Genomic DNA, 26,359 nt, shown 5'->3' with positions numbered 1-26,359 from the left:
AAATCCCTCTGTGCAAGCTCCCACTTATTCTCATTAGTTGTATGGAAGGTCAATGCTTAGTTTAGGCATAAACACCTAAGTCTGAGATGTTCACACCAGCAGAAGGTTTATCTGATTGCAGAGTAAGTGGGTCTGGATTTGAGGGGAAGGGTGGCTAGCAGCCCTATATGATACTCTGCTGAACAAGAAAACAAGTTAATCATCTTACAATTTCACTCATTGTTATTTAGAGTCTCAGCCTTTAGCAAGGAGAATAACAGATGATCATAATCATGCAAATTAATTTGACTAACCATATCTTAAAGACTGAACTTAAATCTGTACAAGAAGCTTTGCCAGTGTGATAAGGTCTGCTAGGGGTGGAATTTTTTTAAAATTGCTCTTCCTCCATTACTATTTTGCACCAGCAAAAACCCCCTTGTTTTTGTGAGGGTAGTGTGACTTGCTAACAGAACTGCATGAACTACAGCAGTGGAAGTGCATCTTTGTTGGTATAAACTGCACCTATTTTACTGGTAATAGGTCTCTGGTAAATCTTTTAGAGCAGACTGGGCTTTAGTGTTGAACTGGCTTTAAAGTGGCACCGTCTCATCAAAACATACTTGATCTTTCTGGTTCTGAAATGTTTCTTTGAGTGTGAATTTATATGAAAGATATTAAGTGGTTTGCTGAAGTTCTTCATGATCTGTTCGGTACTGGAGAAGTTATCAGAATAATATTACAAGTAAATCTGATGGTTCGAGGTTAGAATATGGCAGATGAGTGGTTCTTAAATAGAAAGTAGGCTAGTGCTTTACTGGAAATACTCACAAGAAAGGAAAATGGTAAAGACAGTCTTATTGCAAGAGGGATGGAAGGTCTTTGTATTATTCATCAGATTTGGTTGATTGAAATTAATCTTATGTGGCAATGGTGTTTAAAAATACATATTGTCCTTTCAATCCATCATGTTTGCCTTAGTTATTATTCTCTTTGATTTTTTTAAAAAAAAATAATAAAATATTCATACAAAAGGACGTAAGACAGAAGCAGCATCAGAGCATCCCGTGTCAGTAATGCTTAAATCTGGCCTGTTGATGGGCTCTTATGACCCAGCAAATGGATCAAAACTGCATTTGTTGCACTAGCAAAGCACAAAGGAGACATGCAGAAAAATGTCTTAGAACTGCTGTGTTTTCTGTGCAATATGTCATGTTTTTTCTAATGTGATAGTTAAGATATTGTGTGTCCTGTTGGACTGTATGTGCTCTGCATCCTTCTGTGGTACCATATACTGTGGTATGTTAAAGGTGTTGTGGTGCTTGTGCTAAACTCATTAAAAGAAAGCGCCCTTTTCCCACACCCATTTGCTCCCATTGTCTAAACTTCCTTTAGTCTTCCAAAACAATCTAGTGCATCTGAACACACCAATAGTATTAATCCTGATGGAAACTGAGTGTCCTCATCTCCCTATTCAGCTTTAAAAAAAACCTGCTAAAAAATAGGTAGAGTTTATGGTGGAGGGATTAGCACATATGTAAAGCAGATGCTGCATGAGCAGACCCTATATGAATGTCTCCCCTAAAATGCTAACCCAAAGCCCTTTGCCAGCACCTTTCCTGGATCATCCATCAGTTTAGCAGAGATCATCAGCCATGCTGGAGCATGAGGTGACTTGTGAGATGACCAGGAGGGAGCAAGACAGAGATTTCAAGCTCCCCCTTATGACTTTGTCTTTATTTATGTTTTCTACCTGGTTCTCCAAATTGTCCTTCCATATATATGTATATAAGGCAACCAATATTCTGCAGACACTAAATGCTAGTATAATCTAGGTAATAAATGAAAATCTGCAGAATATTACAGGCAGATACTTCTTTCTGGCTGTGCTATGAGACATTATGAAGTGTCTTGATTTTTAAACATAGGACAGAGAGAGGATAAATGGTCAAGCCATAAAAGCATTTTCTCTCCTCTTTGCAGAGGCTTCAGTTCATGTTGCAGATCAGGAAAAGCCAGATCTGCAACACTTAAGACATGTCCAGTAATAACACTACTTGTACTGGGACACGTAACGAAACCATCTGCCATGGGGAATTCCCAGTTGAATTCTGCTCAGTTCCTTATACCCACCCCTGCTCATAGCATAGAAATCTGATGGTGGATATTAGGTTTCACCTCCTCTAGAGTGCTGAGAAAGGGGAACTGCAGGATTTTGGAAGGATGGGTTTGTTATTCCCATATGAGAATCTGCCTCTCATTATGCCCTGTAAATAAGCTCTCTATTTAAGCATCCATTGCATGTGATTTAAGCTTGAGTAAAAATCTGGTTTGAGGACCACAGGGTGAAATTTTAAAGTTTTTTTCTGCGGAAGTCCTAGATGAAAAAGGGTGTTTCCATTTTTTGTTTGCACATAATGAAGACAGCTATGCGCCAGAAGATTAATGTTCTCAGGAAACGTTGCAGAGTAATGGCTGAATAAGCCTCTGGTTTTGTTTACATATCCTAAAATAAAGTTGTATGTCATCATTTTCTTGCCTAATATAAATATTGGAGTGTACATAATTAAACAATGCCAACAGATTTCTTAGTTAAAATAGACCTAAAAGTGAGAAATCTCTTTCCCCGTTTTCATGGTCCGTGATCAGTGACACAGAGAAGCCTGATGCTGCTTTCTTGTGTTTTATTTTGAAGTTTCCCATTATATAAATATTCAACTTCTCTATATAGATTCAGCTTTGATGAGATACAGCTTGAAAAACTGAGATAAATATAATTCAGAATACCTTACAAATGTATAGCCTGTGGGATACTCTGTAAAGAGACAAGAAATAAAAAATTATGAGCATTTGAAGTAAATATTTATCTTGGCTTTCTGTTGCAGGAAGAATGGGAGAGAACTTCTTATTTACTGAATCTATCCATAACTAAAGCACTCCAATATTCAGTACACTATCTCTTATGAAGAAAAGCCTCATAACTCTTACATGCTTTGAGAGTGTTACGGCTTCATTTTCAAGGGGAAAGTGAAATGCCTAGAAACAACGTCTGCTGAAATCTCGAGTTTATTCAAAGGACTGGTTCTCTTCGGAATGTAGAATAATACAACATGTGTTCTGTACATGTTGCCATGATTTAGTCCAAGTTTAGCAAACCCATCTATTCAGACGAAGGACTGTCTGCCCTCTCTGATACAGTCTTCTGGATTTATACGTGGTGACACAGGCTTGTGTAACTGTCTGAAGATGCTAAAAACATCAGATAGATATTATGTTTATTGAGATTTAAGACCTTTTAGAGAGCAAAACATTTCTCCTTTCCATTCAAAGAAGCAAACTGAGTGATAATGTTAAGTGATACTGCATCTGACTTTCTGGATGGTCTCTGGTTAGGATACTCTGCATTGCATGAAGTGCTATAGTTATCCATCAGTATCACATACACACTGTGGCCTGTTTATTAAAAAAACCAATCTCTGTCAGTATGATATTTACAGTAGATTAAAACAAAACTTAGGTTGGAATGGACCTCTGGAGATCATTTGGTCAAGCCTACTGCTCAGAGAAAGTCTAATTGGATCATGTTACTCATGGCTGTGTCCAGCTGAATCTTGCACACCTCCAAGGACAAAGATGCCACAATCTCTCTGTGCAACCTGTTCCAGTGTTTGACCACCCTGTGATGAAAAATTATTCTCCTTATATCTAATCAGAATTTCCCATGTTCCTACTTGTATCTGTTGCCTCTTGTCCTGTCACCATGTACCTCTGTTCAGCTCTGGCTTCTCTGTGTCCTGCGACCAGGTAGTTGCAGCCAGCACTGAAGTCACCAATGTGCCCTCTCTTCTCTGGGCTGCACAGACATGGCTTGCTCAGCCTCTCCTCAATGCAGTGGGTACCCTAGCCCTGACCATCTTTAGTTGCCCTCTGTTGGGCTTCCTCCAGTAAGTCTATGCCTTTCTTGCACTGGGGAGACCAACTGTGGACAGAAGTTGCTCCATATTTGGTCTCACAAGTATCATATAAAGAGGAAGGACCCGCTCTTGGCCTTCTATCGCCATGTAGGGTACATTGCTGGCCCATGGTCAACTTGTTGTTCACCAGGACCCCAGCTGTCCCCCAATCTGTGCTTACACACAGGGTTATTCCACTCCAGGTGCAAGACTTACATTTGCTTTTGTTGAACTTCATGAGGTTCCTGTCAGACCTGGTCCCTCTGAAAAGCAACCCTGCCTTGCAGAGTATTGTCTGCTCCCCCGCTTTGGTGTCATCCACACAGTGTAGATGAATGGCAAAGGAGTGCATCTAAATTATCTGAATCAGTTTTAAACCAGAGTCAAAAGGCTTAGAGGCTTCCTTTCAGACAGGCAGAGTTAGACACTACAAGCTCCCCTTGGATTATGGTGTGAAACCAAGATGAGGTGTTCAGAACAGTTGTGGAGCCCTTGTTGAATTCTGCATTTCTGGCTTTAATGCAGTCCAACTACCTTCACAAAATAAAACAAATCTTGAAAGTTAAAAAGTCCTCTAGAGCACTAATTCCTAGGTTACTCTTTCTGTTGCAAATGAAATTTACACCAGTGCCAACAGCCCACACACAGCCCTGTGCATTGCCAGACCTCTATGGTGTGGTTTAAGATGATGCTTCTCCAACTGCAGGGCACTTGCAAAAATAGGGAGGAGATGCTCCTGGTGGAAAGAGCTGTTCCTTACTCTCGGCTTGGACATGCTGATAGTAGAGGGGAGGCTGGGGGCTCGCGTGGCAGAGGGAGTCAGGAGAGGGCATTGTAAGGCAAGGTAATTTGGGGAAAAATTGGATTAAGTGATCACAGACTCCTTATGTCAGTTGAATTTGCTCCTTTCTCTGTTGTAGCAAAGGTATACATTACCTAGCTTTTCCTGCTCCAGATCGCCAGTTTATGGTAAATTAGTGCATTGGAGTGTTCTTCCAATGCTCTGTGCTCTCCCAAATTGCATGAGATTTATATAAGTGATGGCCTTGATCTTGCAAAGCATTGGCCTTGATCCAGGAAAGCACTTCAGCCAGTAATTAATTTTCAACTTGCATACATAAAAGTTAAGTACGCATTTAAGTGCTTGGCCAGAGCGCTTGGTATCTTGCAGGCCTTAGCCCTCTGAGAAACTACTGGATCTGCTTTTTTTTAAATGTAATTCAGTCTGTCACATAAAAAGATGCCATAATCTTTCCCTCTCTATTCCCACTTTCAGGAGACAAACGTTTTTCTTGGATCAAACAAAAAAAAAAATCTATTTTGAAAAAAAAAAAAAGAGTAATTAAGAGGGCTGCCCCATGTTCCGAGTGCATGCTTGTGGTTAACGGGAACTTTTACCACTGCTGAGTGGATCACTTAATCCTTTTATTTCTGTAGCTGGCATTTCCTACATTTTTTTGCCAAACATCAATACCTTTATAAAACAGTCATCTGGTTTTGATTTATAAAAATCTGTCATGAAACTCCAGCCAAGAGATCCAAAAGTTTTATAAATTGACAAGCTAGCTAGTCTTTAATTAGTGTAGGAGAAAAGTGGTTCTTTATTTGTTTTTGCTTCATTCGTGTAATTTATATGGAACACCACTGGAAGAAGAAAAAGGCTTGCACAACTGGTTTTACTTAGCTTAATGCACTAGCAAAATATTCTTCCAGTTACACAACTAGAAAGGGGAAAAATCTGCAAAGCCACATATATTATCAGCTGAAATTTGCACCTTATAAACAAGATCTAGTTACTAGACCATGTCACTCGGATGAAATCTAAGGCCAAAGCAGCAAGTTGTTCACATATTTTCTGTGTCCCAGAGCCCTTTGTTTCTTTTTGTAAGCGCTGCTATTCATATTCTTTGTGTACCCAACACAAGAAAAATGTTGTTCCACTCCAGCTAAACATCCTTAGATGTTTGTGCAGGAAAACTTCTCATTTTTCCAAAGAAAAAAATAGAGAGTGATACTGGAGAAATTGTAGTTCAAATAAATAAACATCCTTAGATTTTTGTTAAGGAAACATTCTCTGTTTTCCATGGCAATAAATGCAGAGCAATGCTGTAAAAAACCCTAGCTCATCAGCATTAGCCATCCCTCAACTATCTCTGTCCATAATCCTTAGGATCTGAAGAATAGAATCCTCTAGCCTGATGATCAACTTGCTAAGGAATTATTTAGAGATCCCAGGCAGATTTGACTTTGCAATATTTTGATTTCAAAGTAATAATTTAACTAAGTCATGTGGATCTATAAGAGCACTTGTCTAGCAACATGCAAAGACTCTGCAGGGTTTTTTTAAGGAAATGCAAATGTCCAACATACTGATGTGAGAGCAGGATTGGTGAGAGCAAATGTCCTGTTCCCAGGTCAGTCAATACCTCAGTGTCATGACTGGGGCCAGACCTCCAGCAGCTGACTGCAAACCCAGTGTTACCCTGATAGCATCCCTTCCCAAAGACATTGCTGGGGGGATCTTGTACAGTACTTCATGCTATCTTGTCCTTTGTGTATCTTTAACTCCTCATGGAATGAATGGGGCAGAATTTGATATATTTGCCATAAAGAGAAATATTGAGAGATGTACAGTAGGACTGGAGAAGTTTACAAAATCTAGTAGTTATGCCTCAACAGACAGAGCATGTGGCCTGTACTGCTTGTCTGATAGCCAAAATAAAATACTTTCTGCTCTTCAGTGTGTGGGCTTGAGGAATGCACTGTTTTGGGGGTGTTCTGTCTTCACTGAGATCATTGGGTGGTGTTCAGTATGATGGTAACCAGAATAACAGACCGAACAGCAGATTCATTAAAGCCTATGTCCTCCCAACTCCTGAGAATAACGTAAGAAAACAACAATGGGTCGAGGAGATGCTGGGCACACACACTGGAGAGGAGGCACAAGTGAATAATTTAGTCTTTGCTGAAAAGGTCAAGCCTGGGACTTTCATGTCTCTTTATAGTAGTTAATCAGTGAGATGACCTAAACATGTACTTACAGGAACGTTTCTTTCTTTTTTTCCCTCTTTCCCTGTCCTGCAAGGTCCCAAGGGAAGAAGGAAGAAGCTGTAATCTTACTGCGGGACTCGATTAAGTATGGCCCAGAGTTTGCAGATGCTTACTCAAGCCTGGCCTCGCTGCTAGCCGAACAGGTAATGGGCATCACTTGAGCTCTCGTGCCTTCTGTGTGTGTGTGTGCGCGCGCGTGCGTGTGTGTGCGTGTGCGCGCGCATGTGTGTGTGTGCGCACTGCCACTGCAGCCACAGCACCTCCTGCATATCCCAGTCGAGCACCCTTGCCTTGCACACCTGCAGTGGCAGACATGGGTCTGCGGCTGTCTGCAGAGAGCTCTCGGGCTGCTTTAGAGATTACTTTTATAGGATGGGAGGCAACTCATTCGCATTGAGTAATTAAACCCACGTGATGTGGTTGAAGTTGTGAGTAAATACCCTCTCTGCAGCTGCCCACATCTATGGTGAAGAAATCCATTGCACCTTGAATGTTGTGACAGCAGAATAGGTGGGCACTTCCCCCTCAGACACACATGCCTACATAGATAACCTTGATATTTCATAATTAATCACTCTGAAGCTAGAAAATGTCAGAAACCTGGTGGCCTCTGCAGCCCAAATTCTGCCACTTGCATGCACGCCATCAGAATACAGCCTTTACTTATCGTGGTAGATGATCACATACAGGGAGTGGAGAGACTCACTAGCTTTATGTTGCTTTTAATGAGCAGCTGTTCGATATTTTATTTAACCTCATTGTTCAATATGTGCCCCCAGGCCTTATTTATTGTGCATGGCCCAGCCTGCGCTCTGGAGGCAGGATTACTCATTTCCTCTCGGGCTTGTTCCCCATGCTCATTACTCAGGGCTCTCTCTACTCTCTAGTTAGGTAATTTATTTCTACAAGGTCCCTGTGAGGTGAAATATTGTCCCCGTGGAGGAAAAGGGAAATTGAGGCACAAAATGCTTGAGTTCAGAAGAAGCATGGGGTGCCCCCGTTGAGACCACCAAGCCCTGCTGGTTTTTCTCCATGCCTGCAGCAGCAGAGGGATGCTGTGCTTCAGCCATTGCTCCCACAGACTGCGGCCACAACCAGACTGGGGCTATGGCAGTGAGTGACCATGTCCTTGTAACTGCACAGCTTCAGCACACCTCCACAAACTTCTTGGAAACTGATTTTTTTTCTCCCCCAACTTTCAGATCTAACTGTTCCATAGCACGGGGTACTAAAGCTTTCTTAAAGATTGCGAAATACAAATACAGACAAAGCAAATGAGTATCATTTTTCACTGTTTCCATTAATCTGGTTAGTGAACTCTTTCTGGATAAATGAAGTGGATAAATTTCAGCAAAACTATAAGCAGAAATCTTGTTCTGTTTTAGGTTTCTTTAATGATAGAGGCACTCTGCAAAACTCGTCTTTGTGGATTACTGAAAGATGTGCTATTTTATTTTCCCTTTTAAGTGACTTTCAAATATTTGAATATTAGCAATATCAGCTGCAGGGACCTAGAAATATAGCGTATGAAGTGAAAGAAGAGCCTCTTTGAATGGGAACTGTGTTTCTGTGTTTTGAATAGGCCTGTCAGTGAAGAGTGTCATGCAAGTACAGGAAATGAGTCCTCTGCGGTAATATCTGGTTTTAATATTAATTGAAATTGTTAATTAGAACCATCAATTGTAAGGTGAACAGAGGAGTAAAACCATTAGAGTCCTGAGGCCTTTTGCCCAAAGCAAATGCCATTAGCAAGTCCAGCAATAATTCATCTACTCTTATGTATAGATTGTTCATCCTCTTGTGACTTGAGTAAGTGGTAGGGAAAAAAAGATAGTTAGTACAATTTCCTCAGAAAACAGCGATTTCCTGCAGGCTTTTAACACTTTCTCGTGTTCATCCACAGCAGATGACTACCTGATGGTGCAGCTCCTGCCTTGCACACCCATCTTATTGACCGCCATAGGGACTGTCCTACAAATACACATGCTGCTGCCTGTGGGCTGCAGAATCACACCCTAATGCTGTCTGCTTCCTGGAGGGGTACAGGCAGAAGTTGTGGCATCTTCAGCCCAAAGGATGATGATGGGACCCAGTTTTTCAGTTTTGAGTTTTCCTCTTTGTCCAAGCAATAGTGTTCAAGCTGGCTAAAAGTTACAAACCTGATTTTCTGTTTACCTGTGGCCCAGAGCCTCTCTCACAGCTGCAGGGGGGTACCTGTGATGCCAGGCAGTATGCAGTAGGCTGCATGGTCAGCATCACTGAGGAGCTTTGGGGAAGGGAGAACACACCCGTTCCTTCTCTCTGCAATGTGATTAGAAGGGGTCTGAAGTGACTGTGCCCATGGCAAACTGCTGCTCCTCTACCTTTGCACTAAGGCTGAGAAGTGGGGAAATGGGTAGACATGGCTCAGTGAAATAGTTCCAGGATTGCCTTGATTGGTCCTGCACAGTGTTTTCCCCCCTATCTTAAAAGCAGTGAATCCATAATAGGGCTTGTGGGTCCTTTCCTCCTACAGCTGTATACTCCTAATACAAATGTCTCACATGCCAGGGAATCAGCCTGTAATCACTTAAGGTAATTACCCTTTTTTCTCCTTGATAGCTATTCTGAAGCCAGAGCTGATGTGGAAAAAAACACCACTACATTGTTTAAAACAGTTTGTCTTCTTTGTGCCTTTTATAAATGCTTGCCCTTCTTAATGCTCTTTCTGCTTAGTACCATAACTCGGTCACAATGTATTGTTTTCTGCGTTTTCCATGGTCACTGCAGTGGTGTTAATATCAGAAATCGAACTTTTTTGTTCACCGTTTTCACAACACTTCTTAATGCTGGTTCCCCAGGATTTACTCTGATGCACTTGAACAGCACCTTCTTCCCAGCTCTTGCAGTTTCATCAGCCATGTCATGCTACTTGGTGGCTCTTTTCAGGCCCTAGTTTCTAGATTCAAGTGATTTTTTTTTGTATGTGTGTATAATAATATCTGCCTACACTAAGAAAAAGAAACTTTTTAACCCACTTAGCTGCAGAGGAGAGCCTACTCAGGCATAACCAGACTGAAAAACTGAGCCATAAAAAAACAGACTTAAAACCCCTGGAGTTCAACTGAGAGATCCTCACATGCATATTTTTTTTTAACATCATAAAAATCTCATATGTTTTTTAAGACAATCTTTTGAATTTTGTGAGGCTGATGAATGTTCCATGAAGGTCTGGGAGTGGCATTATTAAGTGTTAATGAGAATAAAGCCTTGATGAATTTACAGCATTTCTCCCAAGAATAGGAGAGCCTGTGAGGGAGAAAGCACTGGCACAAAAAGCTGGTCCCACACTTCCCAATTTTTGACTGCACTTAATGCAAACGGTTTGTTAGAGAAATCATCCCAGACTCTGCACTGAGCCTGAGGCATGCAGGGTCAGGATGTTAGGTGCCAGAAAAGCAATGCAACAATGATAAAAATGCTAGACGTGCTCAGTATTGGTGAGTATGAATGTTTTGACATCGGACACTGCTAACCCAGTTTTAACAGAGCCTCTCTATGCTTTAAAGATTGGTTTATTATCAGTAAATAAAGTGAAGAAAACTGACATACATGCACACACTGACACATTCCTTGGATGAAAATTAAAATCAGAGGAAAAGAAACTAATATAAAAATCTTTGAAAATATGCTGTTAATGTCTTGGTGACACAGATGCTTTTTCAAAAAAATTGCTCTTCATTTTAGTCAATTCTGACAATTGCCACCCTTTTCCTGACCCTGCAGGATAATGATGTCAGATTCACATAAATATATCAAAAATGTCCAAGCTTAAGCACTTTTTAAAAATGTGTTTCTATGTTTTATCACACCCTATCTTTTCTGCTGGCTGACCTTTATCATGTAAATGTGAAAGCACTTAACCATGGCAAACTATGTGCTTTCATCAAGTCATACTCTTCCAATGCGATTAATCCCAGCTCTCCTGTTCTGAAATAGGAGGTGAGAAAGGAGTCCACACATTTAAGCAGCTACAGAGCAAAAGCTGCTGTCAGGTACTCCATTTAAACCCAGAGAAAGCCCCGGAGGCTCTGGTGCTTGAGGAGAGGAAAGTCCATAGCTGGGGATGGACTGACCTCTTACTTCAATGTGGATTCAGCTCCTAAGATCTGCCTTGGTGGCTCCAGGCCTTCCTCAGCAGAGACCTGGATGGCTGATTTCACTTGGGAGCATCATCAAGAGGCTGTGGAGTTTGTTGCTGTAGGGCTGTGCCACTCCATGGAAGGGGAAAAATTGAAAAAAAGGTGTTTGGTGCTGGAGGCTTGCCTGACACCCCTCTGCACTGTGCTTGTCTCTGCTGTTCACAGCCTCCTTCCATAAATACACCCAACAGCAAAGCTCTGAGGTGAGGCAGGGAGGTAGAGCTAGGGACCATGAAGGCAGTAGGCATGCACTGGCTGGCTGGAGGGAAACGGAAGCCTTACTAAGATGCTATTTGATCGAAGCAAGATGCCTTATTTTCATTTCAGGACCAGGTTGCCCATATCTCAATATAGCCCAGCCAGTGGAACATTTTCCATAGGCGGGGTGTTCCCAAAGAAAAGATATTTATTTTCCAGTCATGCTCAGCACCAACAAACCCCCTTGAAGTCTATGCAAAATGTAAGGGCTCAGCACATCTGGGAATCAGTGCAGTGGCACATCCCATCCCAATGAGCTACATCTTACGCATTGACAATGCCTGGTTTCATTCTGAATCCATCAGATTTTTCCCACTCTTTCACTGCCCCCATCCTCCTCCAGCTTCCCTCATCCCCCTGCACAAGCTCCCCATCAGCCAGCCATCACACACTTCCAAGCTTTCATTCCTTGTATTTTCCCCAGTGTTTAGGGAATGAACAGCAGAGCTCCAGAGGGGAAAAGTTAGCCAGCGAGATGATTACTAAAAAAATAAATTAAAATATTATCAGATCCCAAATGACAGAACCAACACGACCTCTGAGGCTCGCTGACGTTGAAGCCACTTTTCCAGCTGTTGTTTTTGTTTCATATGTAGCTCCAATTGCAAATGTATGGGAGAAAGCTGTCTGAATCTCTAGGGTACCAGATGGCAGCTGTATTGCATCCATGCCATGGGGTAAAATTTTGGCCTCCTAGAAGGTGAATTGGGCTGGCATCCTGAGCTACTCGTGCAACAAGGTAGTTGTCACAAAATACAGGTATGTGTCAGATGGTGTTGACACCCTTTCTGCCACGCTAAGGAATCTCCTTCTCTTTTCAGGAACGGCTTAAGGAAGCAGAAGAGGTCTATAAGGCTGGCATAGAGAATTGTCCAGAGAGCTCCGATCTGCATAACAACTACGGTGTTTTTCTGGTTGATACTGGTAAGTGAGAAGGAGCAAGGATTCTTCCTCTCTGCCTTATTTGCTTTGATTTGTTTTATTCAGCAGTACCTATCCAAAAGGGCGTCAAAAGCTTCCAAAGCAATAGATGTGCCTCCACTGTAGCTTGGAAATAAATATCCCTGCGCTGCTGGGATGGCAGAGCATCCTGAAATTTCAAATCAATGCAGGCACTGTGCAGCAGTGGCATTGTCTAGGTTTTTCCTTCAGTATTTCTCACCATCTTCGCACAGACAGTTGTCCTTTTCAGTTTGAGCTGGGCAGCACCCTGACAATACTGCCATTTCTTTGGGAAAGCATGGTCACATCAGACGAAATCCCAGGCACACAGGTAGATCATTATGGTCTTTGGAGCACTTGTAGCTCTACTTGGTGACAAAGCAGCTCTTTGACTGTAAAGGTTGAGTGCCACCACTATAAAAACAAACATGGCTTTTAAACAACAGTCATATGTGAAAACAAAACCTAAGATACTGTGGGGTGAATTGATTTCTCAGGAGCTCCACAATGACATCCAAAGCTTTTCTTTTCTGGGCTCCTGGTTCCCATCCAACTTTCCTGGACTCAGGCACTTCCTGGCATCCACACAACAAAAGATGCTGCTGTAATTGCCGCCTTTTATTGACAGCTTTAAAAGCAAGGCCAAGTTAGACAAATGTCTAGTGGAAACCAAACTACTGTCTCACTTTGGTCGCTCCAGAACAGAGCTGAGACTCAGTGATGAAATATTGTAGGCTTAAAGTGCGTGGTTGCTACCCATTCTGCCCCTTTCACACTGTGCCTGACTCCAGTGATGTTTGAGAAGGACAATGGTGTCTGTCAGTCTGCAGCTGGCTGTCCTACCTCTGAGCTGATGCTCAGCCGTTGCTCTTGTGTAGTACAGTGTGAAACAGATACAAAGCCAAAATGAGTGTTTGTAATAGAAGAAGGCGGCATGACATTAGTGACAGAGGTTGAGGTTCTGAATTTGTGCCCTGGCAAAATTCAAACTTGCAAATAATAAAAATTTCTCAGTAATTTCCTCTGACGTTGTACCCATCCTTGCTTGCCAACCCAGATAAACTGCCCTATTCCTCCCAAAAATTGTGGTTCAATCACAGCACTCTGCACTTTCTATTTCTTGCACTTGTGTATTCTGCCAAAGTCAAAACTAACTTTTTCTGGTTTACTTCTACACTTCTCTACACACAAACAACAGGAAAATAAAACCTACTGACTTTTAATACTTTAGGCACAGTGTGTAAATAACCTTCCTGGAGACATGACAAGGAGTGAAGGAAGTTGCTGGTAGTGAGCCCGTCACAGGCTGCGCTCTTCGCCGGCAGGCACAGAGAGATGCTGTGAAGCACCACGTCAATTAACTTGCAGGGTTTTGTGCAACAAGCCTCCAGCAAGTGTCAGCTCTGGGAGCCATAACTTTAGACAGCTCTGCAGTGGTCATAGACACTCAATGTGTTTCCCCTACCGATGTGCATTACCTCTGCATGTTGAGCAGGGGAGGTACTGGCTGACTTACAGACTGAGGTGCATGCCCAGCTGCTTCCCAGGATGTTTTGTTGGTATGATTTTCAAAAACATCTGCCTGCTCAGTGGTGGGAGAAGATCAAGTCTGCTGCTGGATGTTTTGAAAAAGTCCTATGCTGAAAGATAGGACCTTGAAAGTTGTTGGCTTTGAATGAACCTTAAGTGCTTCTACATCTCCCTCCTCTCTCCTGTAAAGGGAATGCCAAGAAGCATCGATGTTGCTTTTATGTTGCATAGGTAGTCTCAGGAAAACCAAACTAGATTTGAAAAGCTATGAAAACAAAATTCTCACGGCAGCATATGTTCAGTGCCCCAACGCATGCAGGCTGTTTTCATGTTCTGCTTTCCAGATAGAAATGGAATTAAACACATTGTAAAGTGATTTGGCTTTAAAAATGCCAATACTTAAAAGCTTTGTTGGTGGACAAAGCTTCATGAGTATCGGTTTTCATCAGGAGATTATCTGGTCTAGAGTGTGCAAACCAATTAAATGAGCACTGGGGTTAAAAATACCGTATTTGTATTGATGAAATGTGAATTAATGTATTGATTATTAATTTATTTAGTAGGTAGTCAGCAGGCCCTGCCTGAGGAAAGCACTGCAAGATCCTTCTTGAGGAAAGACATTATTTAGATAAAGGAAAACATACTATTTGGGCTAGTGGTCTGGCACCTTTCTTTTTGCATAGTGTTGTATTTTGTCGTGGTGCTTGGTGATGTCATGGGCTGCAGGACCTCGCACAGGTAGATGTTTTCACACAGCGAAGCAGTGCCACCCAATGGCTCCTCAGCAACTCAGAGATGGTGCCTGTGTGCTCCAAAATAGGCACCTGGACACCTCTGGCCTGGAATTTATTGCCCCGAGGTGGGAATTAGCTGGTCACCAGCAGCTACTTCCAGTCCTGCTGAGCAATGCACAGAGATTGAGCAGGACCAGTGTGACAGAGGTGGAGGCAGTAGTCTCTGGAAAGCACTGAAACTATACTGGGTGGCTTGTTCTCTCTCCATGTCTCCATTGCCTGTCTCTCCAGTGGGCCAGGGTGGAAGGATGCTCTCCTGGGAGGTGGGAGATGTGCCCCAGCCCTCTTTCTGGGGTGGGCACTGTCCTTAGCATGTGGGATGCATCCCCCCTGCAGCATGATAGAAGAGTGCTTTCAGTCAGCAGTTGTCTTCTGGTGACTGTACCCTCGACTTGCAAAACCCACTCCTAAAAAAAATCTGTTTCTTAGGATCGTGTCTGGATACTGAATCTTAAATCTTAATTTGAACAGCAATTTTTTAATCTCTAGAAAGGCTGAGGTAGGATTTCTCAAAATGGTTCCCAAGCACAGAGCAATAGCTGAAAGAAAACTCAGAGCATTACTGTGTGCTGAATTCACGACAGGATTTTTCTGATGCGCCAGTTCAATAGCTGTTTTCCTCTCCAGGGGCTCCAGAGCAAGCCGTGTCCCACTACAGGCAAGCCATCCACCTGAGCCCTGCTCACCACGTGGCCATGGTGAATCTGGGCAGGCTTCACCGCTCCCTGGGGCAGAACAAAGAGGCTGAAGCATGGTACAAGCGGTAAGGATTTGTGGTGGGAGACAGATTTCCCTCCTCTCACTGTACAGCTTGTCTCTGCTAAAGAGCCTCTGATACCTGAATCTGTCAGTGCATGTTTGGATTTCCTCCCCCTTCCTTCTCCATCTCTTTGAAATCAGATTTACCTTTGCTTTTTTGGCTGTTTTTTGGGAGTTCTTGGACAGGCAGCACAGACTCAGGCAATGTTGACTTCCCTGGACAATTCCCAAGCCCCCAGGATGGACACACTACTGCTTTGTCTGGAGGATGCTCTAACAAGAAAATCAGAGGTTTCTTGGTGGCACGAGCAGGTTGTTAGCATGATTCCCACCCTTCTTGAAGCTGGTCTGTGGGTGCCCCACCAATAACAGCCATAACTGCTGCACAGCTCATCACTGTGGCACCATCAGGAACTCCAGCCCTTCCCTTCCCAGCAGTGTGCCAGTAGGCAGGCTCTGACTCCCAGTATGCAGCAGGGTGGACTGGGGTGTGGGGAGTTGCCTCCTTTTTGGCATTCAGATTTGTGCTGACACTTCCCAGGTTCTGCCACCATCAGCCATCCCCACCCCTGCTGCATGCTCATGTGCACTTTGGAGGTAGCCCTCTCCCCTTCCCAGCTGGGCAGAGGGATTGCTGCTGTGGGCACACTCATCTCTCCCTGGGACCATAAATTTGGGCTTACCAGGGTGGGATGAGCAGGGTGCAGATCTTCTCTACACCTTGCTCTTCCACTTTGACCCCCACACCACTTGGAGGTATCTCTCTTTCCCAAATTCCAGGGCACTGAAGATATCCCGGAAGGCGGAAATCCTATCCCCACTGGGGGCTCTGTATTACAACACAGGACGGTATGAAGAAGCGTTGCAGGTTTACAGAGAAGCATCATCACTGCAGCCTTCAAACAAAGAGATTCGACTGGCACTGGTGAGTGTGGGGTGAGCTCAGCCAGGGCAAGGCCACAGAAGTGGAGCACCAGCCGCTGGATTCAGCATCATGTATTAAGGAGGGTTGAGATTTTTAAGATCATAACCCTTTATAATATGGCTTCATAGGCACAGGTTTTAACAATGATGGGACAGACAAAGGAAGCTGAAAAGATGACAAACCATATACTCAACGAGGATGCGGAGTGTCTGGAGTGCTACCGCCTTCTGTCAGCCATCTACAGCAAGCAGGAGCACTATGCCAAGGTACTGTGGTCATGGGACATGCTTGTCCTGAGGGCTCACACACAGAGCTCAGGTTGAATTTTACACTCTGCCTCTCCAGAGACATGTCATGTGCCTTAGTGCACACCCAGTAGATTTATTTTTTCACTAAAATCTTGTGTTTATCTAGGTACTGGGACTGAAACTAAGCAGTGTGGTTTTCTTACCACTTCTGCTGCTGTCAGCCCCACTTCCCATCAGCCACAGGCATCTAAAAAACTCATTTCCACATGTGTTAACAGTGTCGGGCCAACAAGGGAAGGAGGAAGATGGCTCTTACGCTGAGAGGCCCTAGTGCTGAGGGGAGCATGAAAAGTGGAAAGGTGCAAATTATGGTAACACAGTGTCCTCTTGCTTTTTCACAGGCACTTGAAACTATAGAAAAAGCTCTTCAGCTAAAACCAAAGGATCCAAAAGTCATATCAGAGCTCTTTTTCACTAAAGGAAACCAGCTAAGAGAACAGAATCTCCTTGACAAGGCTTTTGAGGTATAACTGCTGTAAGCCCTATGGATAGTTTTGTAGGTTAAAAGATAAGAGTTAGCTCATTACATCCAATACTCCCTGGTACATGCACCCTGGCTGTCAGCCTTGGGAGCTCAGCAGTTCAACAGAGGTACAGCTAAAGCTATGGGGCAGCTAACTTCACCAGACTTAGTTGTGACTTTTTTCCTCATTCCTGTGTGGAAATACAGCTCCCTGCTCTGAGAGGTTAAGTACAGAATCGTGGGGTGGGATTATGGAGAAGCCTAGGCTTTTTCTCACTGACCAGACGCTTGGTGCATCCAGTCCCTCTTGTTGGCGATGGCCAACTCCAAGTGGCTCAGCTGGAAGCTTGGGGACCTGTGAGAGCCTACCATGTTATTACTAATAACTGAGAGACTGGCTTATCCTGTGGAGCAGGAGCCTTGATAGCTCAGAAATTATGCTAGTGTTCATAATGGCACGGAATATTACTGAGGCAGTTCTGATTATTCTCAATATACCTGGAGACTTCTAATCCTGATTTGAATCCCTTTCTGTTGTGACACCATAAAAACACTGGTGTTTGACAGTGCAGAAGGTCCTTGTTGCTGCTTCTCCCATGCACAGTGGCAGAATCAGGGTGGGAGGGGTAGCACTGCCCTCAGGCCCTTGTGAAACCTCCATGTAAGTGGCTGTACTGTAGTCTGCTGCCAGCTCCAGGTTAAAGCCTTGCAGATAAGGAGCATCACAGCCCACACAGGGCCTGTGGTTGGCAGGCACCTGCCCAAGGAAATGACTCCAACGTGCAGGAGACCCCAGTGGTGCAGGGTGGCAGAGAGACTTGTAGGGGCTGATGTGGCTCCTCATACAGTTCTGTGGGCAGGGGAACCCTGCGAGATGAGCCCAGCAGTGAAGCTGTATGTTACTGTCTGTGCTCTAAAGAAACTGAAATGCAGCTTGTGCATTGCATATGAGAAGAATTTGAAATTATCTTTTAAATGGATTCAGAAGGAGAGGAAACTTTGTTTCTTTTTCCCCTCCAGCACTGGTTTTGTTTGAAGAGTCAGTCTCTTAACCTAAAAATGTTTCATATTTATGTAGAGCTATAAACGGGCTGTGGAGCTCAACCCAGACCAAGCACAAGCCTGGATGAATATGGGAGGCATTGAGCACATCAAGGTATGACAATTTTGCTTTTCCTTAAGCTGTCAAGTGCAGGGACTACTACTCAGGACAGAAAGCTACATTTGTTTCAGACTGCCAGAAGGTGCATGTTTATGAACCGTTGAGTGTCCCTGACATATTTTATCCAAAAAGGAGGAAAGTCTACGCACCCCAACTACAATTTTTCAACCAGGTTGCTTGGGAATGTGTATCCTGTAATGTAAATCTTGTATTTTAAGAGGGCAGACTGCAAGGAACAACCTACCATCTCTAAAGTTTTCCTCTTTCAATTGTTGACCTACGTTAGAAAAATGTCACCGTGAGTCGACTTTTAAGATACCTCTTCACATAATTAATTTGTCTAATGCAGAGTACTGGCATGAGATTATGGAAATAGACAGCCTGCCCTGTGGTTGCTTATCTTTTTGAATACTTTAGCATATCATTATGATTTGGGACTTAAGGAGTCACATTGTGTGATATCCTCAAGCTATCCTATTGCTGAATAAAATTAACTCTTCTGGTACAATGTAACAGAAAAATGTAAATCTACTTCTTGCCATGTATGTTTGATCAGATTTAGGCTAATGGCAGTCAGTGATCCACTTCATAATGAAGTATTCCTGTTACCTAACAATATTAAATTTTATAAACTCTTTTTCCTTTGTATTATGGTCTCACCATTCGCAAGGAATGAACTCTCTATGTCTGGGGATGTGAATGAGATTTGTCACTCATTTTCTTTGTAGGGGAGCTATGTCACTGCCCGTGGCTACTATGAGAAAGCCTTACAGCTGGTTCCAAACAGCAAGTTGCTGAAGGAGAATCTGGCCAAACTGGATCGCTTGGAGAAACGGTTTCAGGAAGTCCAGGAGAAAGACCAAACATAGCATTCAGTCACCACTGGAAAGAAACTCATGGCCGTTGGAGAAGAGTGTGGTGGAAGCCTATTGCTCGAAGTGATGCTGAAGGAACTTCGACAGGACTAGAATTATGGAAGGCAAATTTTGAATGCATGCTTATGTTTGTCCAGTTACAGGAGACACACTCGGTTCCTGTGGGACATGCTGGAGAATGAAGGAAAACCTTCCTTTAATCAAGATTTATGTTTAGGCTGAACCCATTTTAATCACACCGGGAGTATGGGTGGGACATGTACCTTCGATATCTTGGTTATCACTGAGGAAACGGTGGAAACAAAGCACTCATCCATTGCAGCGGGGGTGAAGTACAACCTCCTGTTACTCAACACAAGCCAACCTCGTCCACATAAAGTATCACTGATGGGCTTCTTTGCAAGTGCTGCCAGGTCCTTCTGAGCCAGGAAAGATAGTCATAATGGTCACATAAAAAGGTTTCAAGGGGTTAATGTTGAGGAAGTGGTGGCCACTTTTACAGCTCTAACTGTGGCTTGAAAATTATTCTAAAGGAAGGGAAAACGGTATCTGAATATCACCCTAGAAGGTTGATTCTACAAGTAGAAAAATGATCCTTTGAGGGAAAACCTCAGCTGAATGTTTTACTCATAAGATAGTGATTTTGTAGTAATTCAGGTTCATGATGTCAGTATTGTCAAATATCATATGGCTTTACCCTTTGCCCTATCCCTCCAGGCCAAATAGTTATTACTCTGAAAAAAAATTGAAGCATCCAAAGGCAATGGCAATATTTGTCCTCCTGTCCAGTCCCCAGTAGAAAAAACAAACAACTGATCTGATCAATATAGGAGGTAAAGTAAAGCCACAGAAAGTTTAGGGAAGATTTCCTAGCCTGGAAAGGTACTAAGGAGGCTTTTTTATGGGTTTGCAGGGACAAAGCCCATTTATCATGCTGATAACACTGACAAAACACTTTGTCAAAGTGTTCTCACCCCCTCCCCCAAAAGATACAGAAAATGACCTATAGCTGATCAGTCATAAATCTATATTTTTAAATACTGAAGTGGGAAAACAAATTCTCTTCAGAATTGGGGCTTTTATTTTTGAGCTTTATTTATTTAACTTATACTAATCAAATAATTAATATATTTTCTCTGTTTTATACAAATTGGGCAGTATTCTTCACAGCCAGCCACATGGCTGGGCATTTTGACTTGTATTGTCTGAAGTTATAAAAATGCAGTACCACCAAGTCATGCTTGAATAACTCCCCCTAATGATGTTTTTAAAGCAAATGACTGCAGAGCACAATGGACTATGCTGTCCCTGCAATAACAGCATTTCTGCTGCTTCCACCAGGGTTTGTACCAGTTCACAGAGAGCATTAGTGGGATCTTGCCTGGTGCCACTGCCTTTTGATTTGGACATCAGAACACGTCATCAGTTTGTTCTTCTTGCAGCAGGAAACCACCAAAAAAAGGTGTTGTATTTGAGCTTGATTGTGGCCAGTCCCTGCAGAAGAGCAGCCCAGGGTTCAGCATTATTAGTAAAGGACAGTTCAGATTAGGTATGTGATGACTTGGTACACGTGTGTCAGGAAAAGCCTGTGTGGCAGTGACCTACGTGACACCTGGGTTTAGTTGGTGCTGACCATGGCACCTCAACAAGCTCTAAATCTGCTCAGTGAGATGGGACAGCTGTGTGTTGTTAGCTCTGCCATTTAAAAAGCTCGGTGTCTAGCTGCTACTGGTGGTCAGATTACCGACAAATTATTAACATGACTCCAACTGCATTTGGAGCAGAGAGGGACTGCAGGTGGTGCAGATGTCTGCCCTGTGAGACATTGTGGACCCACTAGAGCCATGGCTGTGTGCCCTCTGAGACAAGGCTGGACTTGGAAGGTACTGATCCCCCCTGGCCGAGGAGACTGGCCAGTGCCTATACAGCTGGGCAGAGGTGGGAGGGAGAGACCATTGATGGGAAAAGATGGTGACACACATTTATGGGCTCTCTCCCTTCGAACAAGCTTCCCCAGGGAGCAGCTAGAACCAAAATAAACAAGTCTTTTGCTAATGAATTTCCCCTTCTCCCCCCAGCCCAAGGAGCCTACTTTGCTTTCTGGAGCTGAGAGCAGGCTTGAGGTCCTGGGGCTGGGTCAGTGACCCTTGTCTTTTCACAGGATTTTTATGGCCATGGACTTGCTGGCCTGACATTTCTGCATGTCCCCAGTGCAGGTGCTCCACTGAATGCAATGCATATAGTAGCTTTGCACAGCCCTGGTGCTGCCAAAATGCCCAGAAGATGGGGTCAGACCAGCAGGGTCCTGTGAGATGGGGAAACCAAAGCTTAAATGGCTTCTGAGGGCACTTGGTTCACCAGTGTGCATTGCAAAGATGTAGGTGGTTCATTACTGGGGTATTCAGAGGTATCTGGAGCATAAAGCTCTCTGCCTCTCCCCAAGGTGAGCCTCCCTTTGGCGTGGCTTCACCAGAGCCCCGTGTGCCCAGGCTGGCTGGCTGCCTGCAGCTGGCAGTGGTGTTTGGAGCAGCCCGCGACAGCAGTGGCATGCAAAGCCCCCCGCAGAGGAGGCATCTGCAGAATGCTTTGAGAGCTAGCTGAAGCACGTGTGATAGGGGTAGGGGGAGGAGATACCTCTCATTTAAAAACATGTATCAGCTATAAACTTTGTCTCATAAAGATATATTAAATATATACTATATATTCTACAAGCCCCATAGCAGTGTGGCTTTAAATTGTGGCCAATGAAACATATTTTTTCAAATATAGAAGTTGTATTTTTTATATCAGTGCTTCTTGAGAGGAAGACTTGGTTTTGTGTTTTTAACTTTGGCTTAAATCTTAGTTTGTCTTTCCTGAGAGACCTGGTAGAAATTATTATCTCATTCTTGTCCTAGAACCTAATCAATGCCATCTTGACCTAAAACCAGTGCACCTGTAAAAGTATACTATAGCTTTGGGTGCCCCCCTCCCACATCCTGGAGAAGGATTACCATTTTTGCAACACTGTCTTACTTAGAAAATAATGTAGAAAGATGAAACCATCCTTCTGGAGAGGGAGGCAGTTTGGTTGGAAGGCACAGCGTATGTTCATCCACTTGCCTGAATTAGGCAGGTAACATATCCTTGGAGTTTAAACCCCGTTGAACTGGATTATGTTTATATGCCGAAATGCCAACTCTCCACATTTTGGAGCTGCGTTTATGGTAGTTATGGAGAGAGGAGGGCTCAGTAATGAACCCCGCTTTCCTGAACCAGCACTTTATACCCCATCTATGCAGGATGACAGTCTGCAAACTGGCAGCATGTTTGGAGAGCAATTCAGACCTTGAGATACCAAAGCAGTTAAACCCTTGTGAAGTTTTGAGCTACTCCCTGCCTTGTTGGTGTCCATGCTGAAATGCTGTGTTTGATCAAGACATTAATCTTGTGAAAGGTTTATTGCCGATAAAGAAGAAGAATGGAGTATGATATGAAATGGGTTACCTCCACCAAAGCAGTATGCTATTGTGAAAGATAAATCAAGTGACTTACCTTGTGATAAACTGGATATTATCCTAATTAATCATAGGAAATGTCCTCTTCCTGTAGCATTGCACAGCTTCTAAAATAATGAGTTATAAATACATTGTTTTCTGCCAACTCCAGAGCTCAGCATGGTTAGCAAGGATTACAAATTAATAAATGGCTGAAGCGCTCTACCTGATGGGGGAGAGTTCACACTCTCTGCAAGTTGCATTGGATAAACCTCAGTGCTTACAATACTAAAGTGGAGCATTAATGCAAAGCTGGTTAGACAGGACTTTCATGTACTCACTGTGCATTTTAATCCTAAATTAAAAACATAATTATTGTCTTGCTTTTTCCTTTTCCCATGAATAATATTTTCAGCTGATGGATTTTGTTTTATTTTATTGCTTATTTAAAGTCCAGTATTCTTTGCATCCATTCCTTTTCCATCCCCCAGGATAAATGATGCAGTGGGAGACATTTTCTCTCTCTCATAGACTCCTTGGACTAGATTTTCCTACAAATGTGCAGGCAACTTGTTTTGGCCAAACAGTAAGTGAATGCAGCAGTGCAAATGGCCTTCATTCCTGAGATCCTGACGAGGATGAGGTAGGGGGGTGTGTGCATGCGTGCACATGGGTGGAAGAAGTCGTAAGTCAAAAAAATTCAAAATTAAGAGCCTAACTTGCAGGAGAGGCTGGACACCCCTAAAACTGTCTAAAAAACTATGAAAGCTTCTTAATAGTTATAGAAATGAGGCCAAATATAGTGTACAGTATTTGGTAAAAGAAGACAACTGTAATTCTAATTTTAATAATTAGGCCATTTAGAATATAACTGTATGATTTTTTGCCCCACTTGTCCCCCAACTCAGTGAAAGAGTTGCTATATGCTTAAATCTCCTCAATCTGTATATGATAGTTGACCAAGTGCTCAATTTCTATCTTTCATATATGCAATTATGCACAATCTTTGGAAAAAATTAGCCCTTAGAGGGCATTTTTTCCCCAACCTTCAGTCTCTTGCAGCAATTTCAAAATGCAGCATTTTGCTTTCATGTACATTTAAACCTAGCAGCAAAAGAAAAAAAAAAAAAAAAAAGAAAAAAAGTGCTTGGCATTCACTAGTGTTTCAATGTGGCAAAGTTGCTTCAGGTAATCTCGATGACTTTGTGCAAAAGTTCATTGCCATGTTTGTACTGACTTGCTGAAATTTTTTTCTTCTGGAAAATACCCCCTGTGGTATCCTCTGTAAAATTTATGGCTTCTACAACTGTATTACCGTAGAAATCTCTGCCTAAAGTGGATGTCACGCTGAGTGTTCCTGTCACGCGGGAGTTGTTTGCATTGCCTGTTATTCATATGGTTCTTATTTCTGTATCTAATTTTTTTTTATCAGTTGTGCATATTTTTTTAAAAAGAAAAAAAACAAACAAGAAAACAACCCGTGGATTAGAAATCTTTTAAAAATAAATTCACACTTAGCAGCAACTGGATGTATGTCAGTGGTACAGGAATTTGCAAAGTCTTTTCTTTTTTCACTGTGGGATTTATGGCTAGATTTCACATAAAAGAGTTATGCTCAAAGTCTTTGCAGAAGAAAATGTATGTAAATGTATATTTTATATAAAAAGTCAGAAAAGTAAGTAGCATGTCTGGTTTTGTTTTCTTGGCTATGGGGTCAGTCTGCTCCTTAGGATCAACCATGGACAAGCTCTTCTGGAGGCGGAAGGACCAAAGTTTCTTACTACAATGGACGTTCATTTTACTGTCCAAGGAGTCCCAGTGATTGCTCATGTATGAGCAACTATGCATCTCATGTATTTGAGCCTGACCATATAAAAATATGGAAGCAGGCACTTTTTGGAGCCTGAGCATGAGAAAGGATGTGGGTTGGTGCTTACATGGTCTTGATGACTGGACACGGTATACTGACATAAGCTCTTCATGTCAGGCTTTATATATCTGTCAGGAATGTGTTAAAGAGAGCGCAAAGAGAAAAACAGAACAGAAGGGAAAAAGAAACTAATTTTGTTCTAATTTTCTTCTTCCTGGCAGACATTCCCAGATGCTTCTGCATGCTCCCAGGGCCTTTGTTCACTCAGAGGATTTTGATGGTGATAAACACCTGCACTGAAAATAGACCTGAAAGAGAATCAAAAGCCCTGAACACAACTCCATAGTGTTTTTTGTCATCTTCGTGTGTGCAAAACCCTCTGTAGCATGTAGGGGAATTGCACACTCACTTTGAAGTCAGCTCATACATCCCTGAAGCTCTTCTGGATCCCAACCGTGCAGGGTTTTTTTTAGTGGAGTTTGCTCTTGCAAATGACATCTCTCCCTGTAAAAAAGGTCAAATCATTTTCATCCTTATGGCAGCTACTTCAGGGTGTCTGTAAGACCCATGTATTACTTCACAGGTGAGAAGCTGCTGAAGGTTTCAGGCAGGTCCTTGGTGTCCTCTGGGAAGGAAGAAGCAGCACACCACCATGCCTTGTATTGGTGCTCCACCTGGCACACTTGGGCGAGGAGAGACCATGGGGTGAGGAATTTGGCTGGACTCCCCTTTGCCTGTGCTAATCCTCCTCTGCAAAAGCTATGAGATTTGTTTCAAACTGCAAGGGCTGAGGCAGCTCAGGGCTGGTGGTGAGGAGAGACATTGGATCCTGACACTGTCCCTGTGAGGAGTGGGCAACCAACTACAAACAGGAGAGACCACAGAGCCAGTAACTCCAGTGAGACATGGCTGGAGAGCCTCCAAGCCCACCTGAGTTGCAGCCCTGCAGCCTCACCTGCCCAAACTGATTTGCTCCTCATCTATTAAAGGGGCTTATTAGCTAGGAGGAGAGTTGTTTTTCCTGTGCGCAGCAGAGCATAGCCTGGAATCTAGCACAGGGTGCTTTCCTTGAGCCATGGAGGGAGCAGGACTCTGCTTGCTGCTGGTGCTCCTTCTTGCTCCATGTGGTGAGTCCTGTGTGGGGGCTGCAGCAGCGAGCACTGGTGTTACCTGCTCTTTTAAGGTACCAAATAAGGGAATGTACCCAGTCAGTTTTCACAAATCATGCCAGGGCTTGGTGTGCTTGCCCCTGGTGAGTGATTTTGGGCTGCCCTTGCTGTAGCTCTGCTGGGACTGGAAGCCTTTCCTACCCTCTCCATCTAGGTGCTGCTCACCACAGCCCTCTTCTTGGCTGCTGTGGCAAGTGAGCCATTCCACATGCAGGCTGGTGAGCTGTGGTGCGGTCCCTTGGCTGTGCAAGAAAGACAAATAGCTTGGTCCTGCTGAGCTTGCTAAGTGGTGACCCTGGGGCACTCAGGTCAGAAAAGCGTCTAGGAGAGCAATGAATGGCAGTGTGTTCTCAAATCCTTCTTGCACATCCTCCTGTAGTGCTAGTGTGTAATTCCCTGTCTGGCCTGCTTCCACACCCATGTGAAAATTTCTCCTAGGGATGCTTGTAGATAAGAGAGGAAAATAAGCACAGGGCAGGTTGGAAAGGGAGTCAAGTTGGGCAGAAGAATGGTGATCTTCAGAGCTACTTCCTCCTGGTAATGAAAGCAGTGCTAAAAATATCTGCCCAGCTGAGGCAAGAGATGGTATAACCTGTTAGCTGCACTCCCATCCTGCTCAGATACGATGCTGGTCCTCCTGCTGTTGCTATTTCTCTCCCCACTC

General features: G+C 43.3%; 1 protein-coding gene across 1 annotated transcript in view; it reads left to right on the top strand.

Annotated features, from left to right (window-relative positions):
• TMTC1 (transmembrane and tetratricopeptide repeat containing 1) overlaps positions 1-19,969 on the top strand; it is a 129,101-nt gene extending 109,132 nt beyond the window's left edge. The window contains exons 12-19 of the mRNA XM_026868216.1: positions 7,018-7,126; positions 12,244-12,346; positions 15,316-15,451; positions 16,228-16,372; positions 16,501-16,638; positions 17,022-17,144; positions 18,222-18,299; positions 19,034-19,969. Coding sequence (XP_026724017.1) covers positions 7,018-7,126; positions 12,244-12,346; positions 15,316-15,451; positions 16,228-16,372; positions 16,501-16,638; positions 17,022-17,144; positions 18,222-18,299; positions 19,034-19,174 — 973 coding nt within the window. The 3' untranslated portion in view covers positions 19,175-19,969. The remainder of the gene's footprint in view (positions 1-7,017; positions 7,127-12,243; positions 12,347-15,315; positions 15,452-16,227; positions 16,373-16,500; positions 16,639-17,021; positions 17,145-18,221; positions 18,300-19,033) is intronic.
• The last annotated feature ends 6,390 nt before the right edge of the window (positions 19,970-26,359 follow it).

This window comes from Athene cunicularia (assembly GCF_003259725.1).
Source record: "Athene cunicularia isolate RWA chromosome 1 unlocalized genomic scaffold, athCun1 chr1_part2, whole genome shotgun sequence".
Taxonomy (NCBI): domain Eukaryota; kingdom Metazoa; phylum Chordata; class Aves; order Strigiformes; family Strigidae; genus Athene; species Athene cunicularia.
Note: the sequence above shows the minus strand (reverse complement) of the source record. Positions and strands in the feature narration are given on the sequence as shown.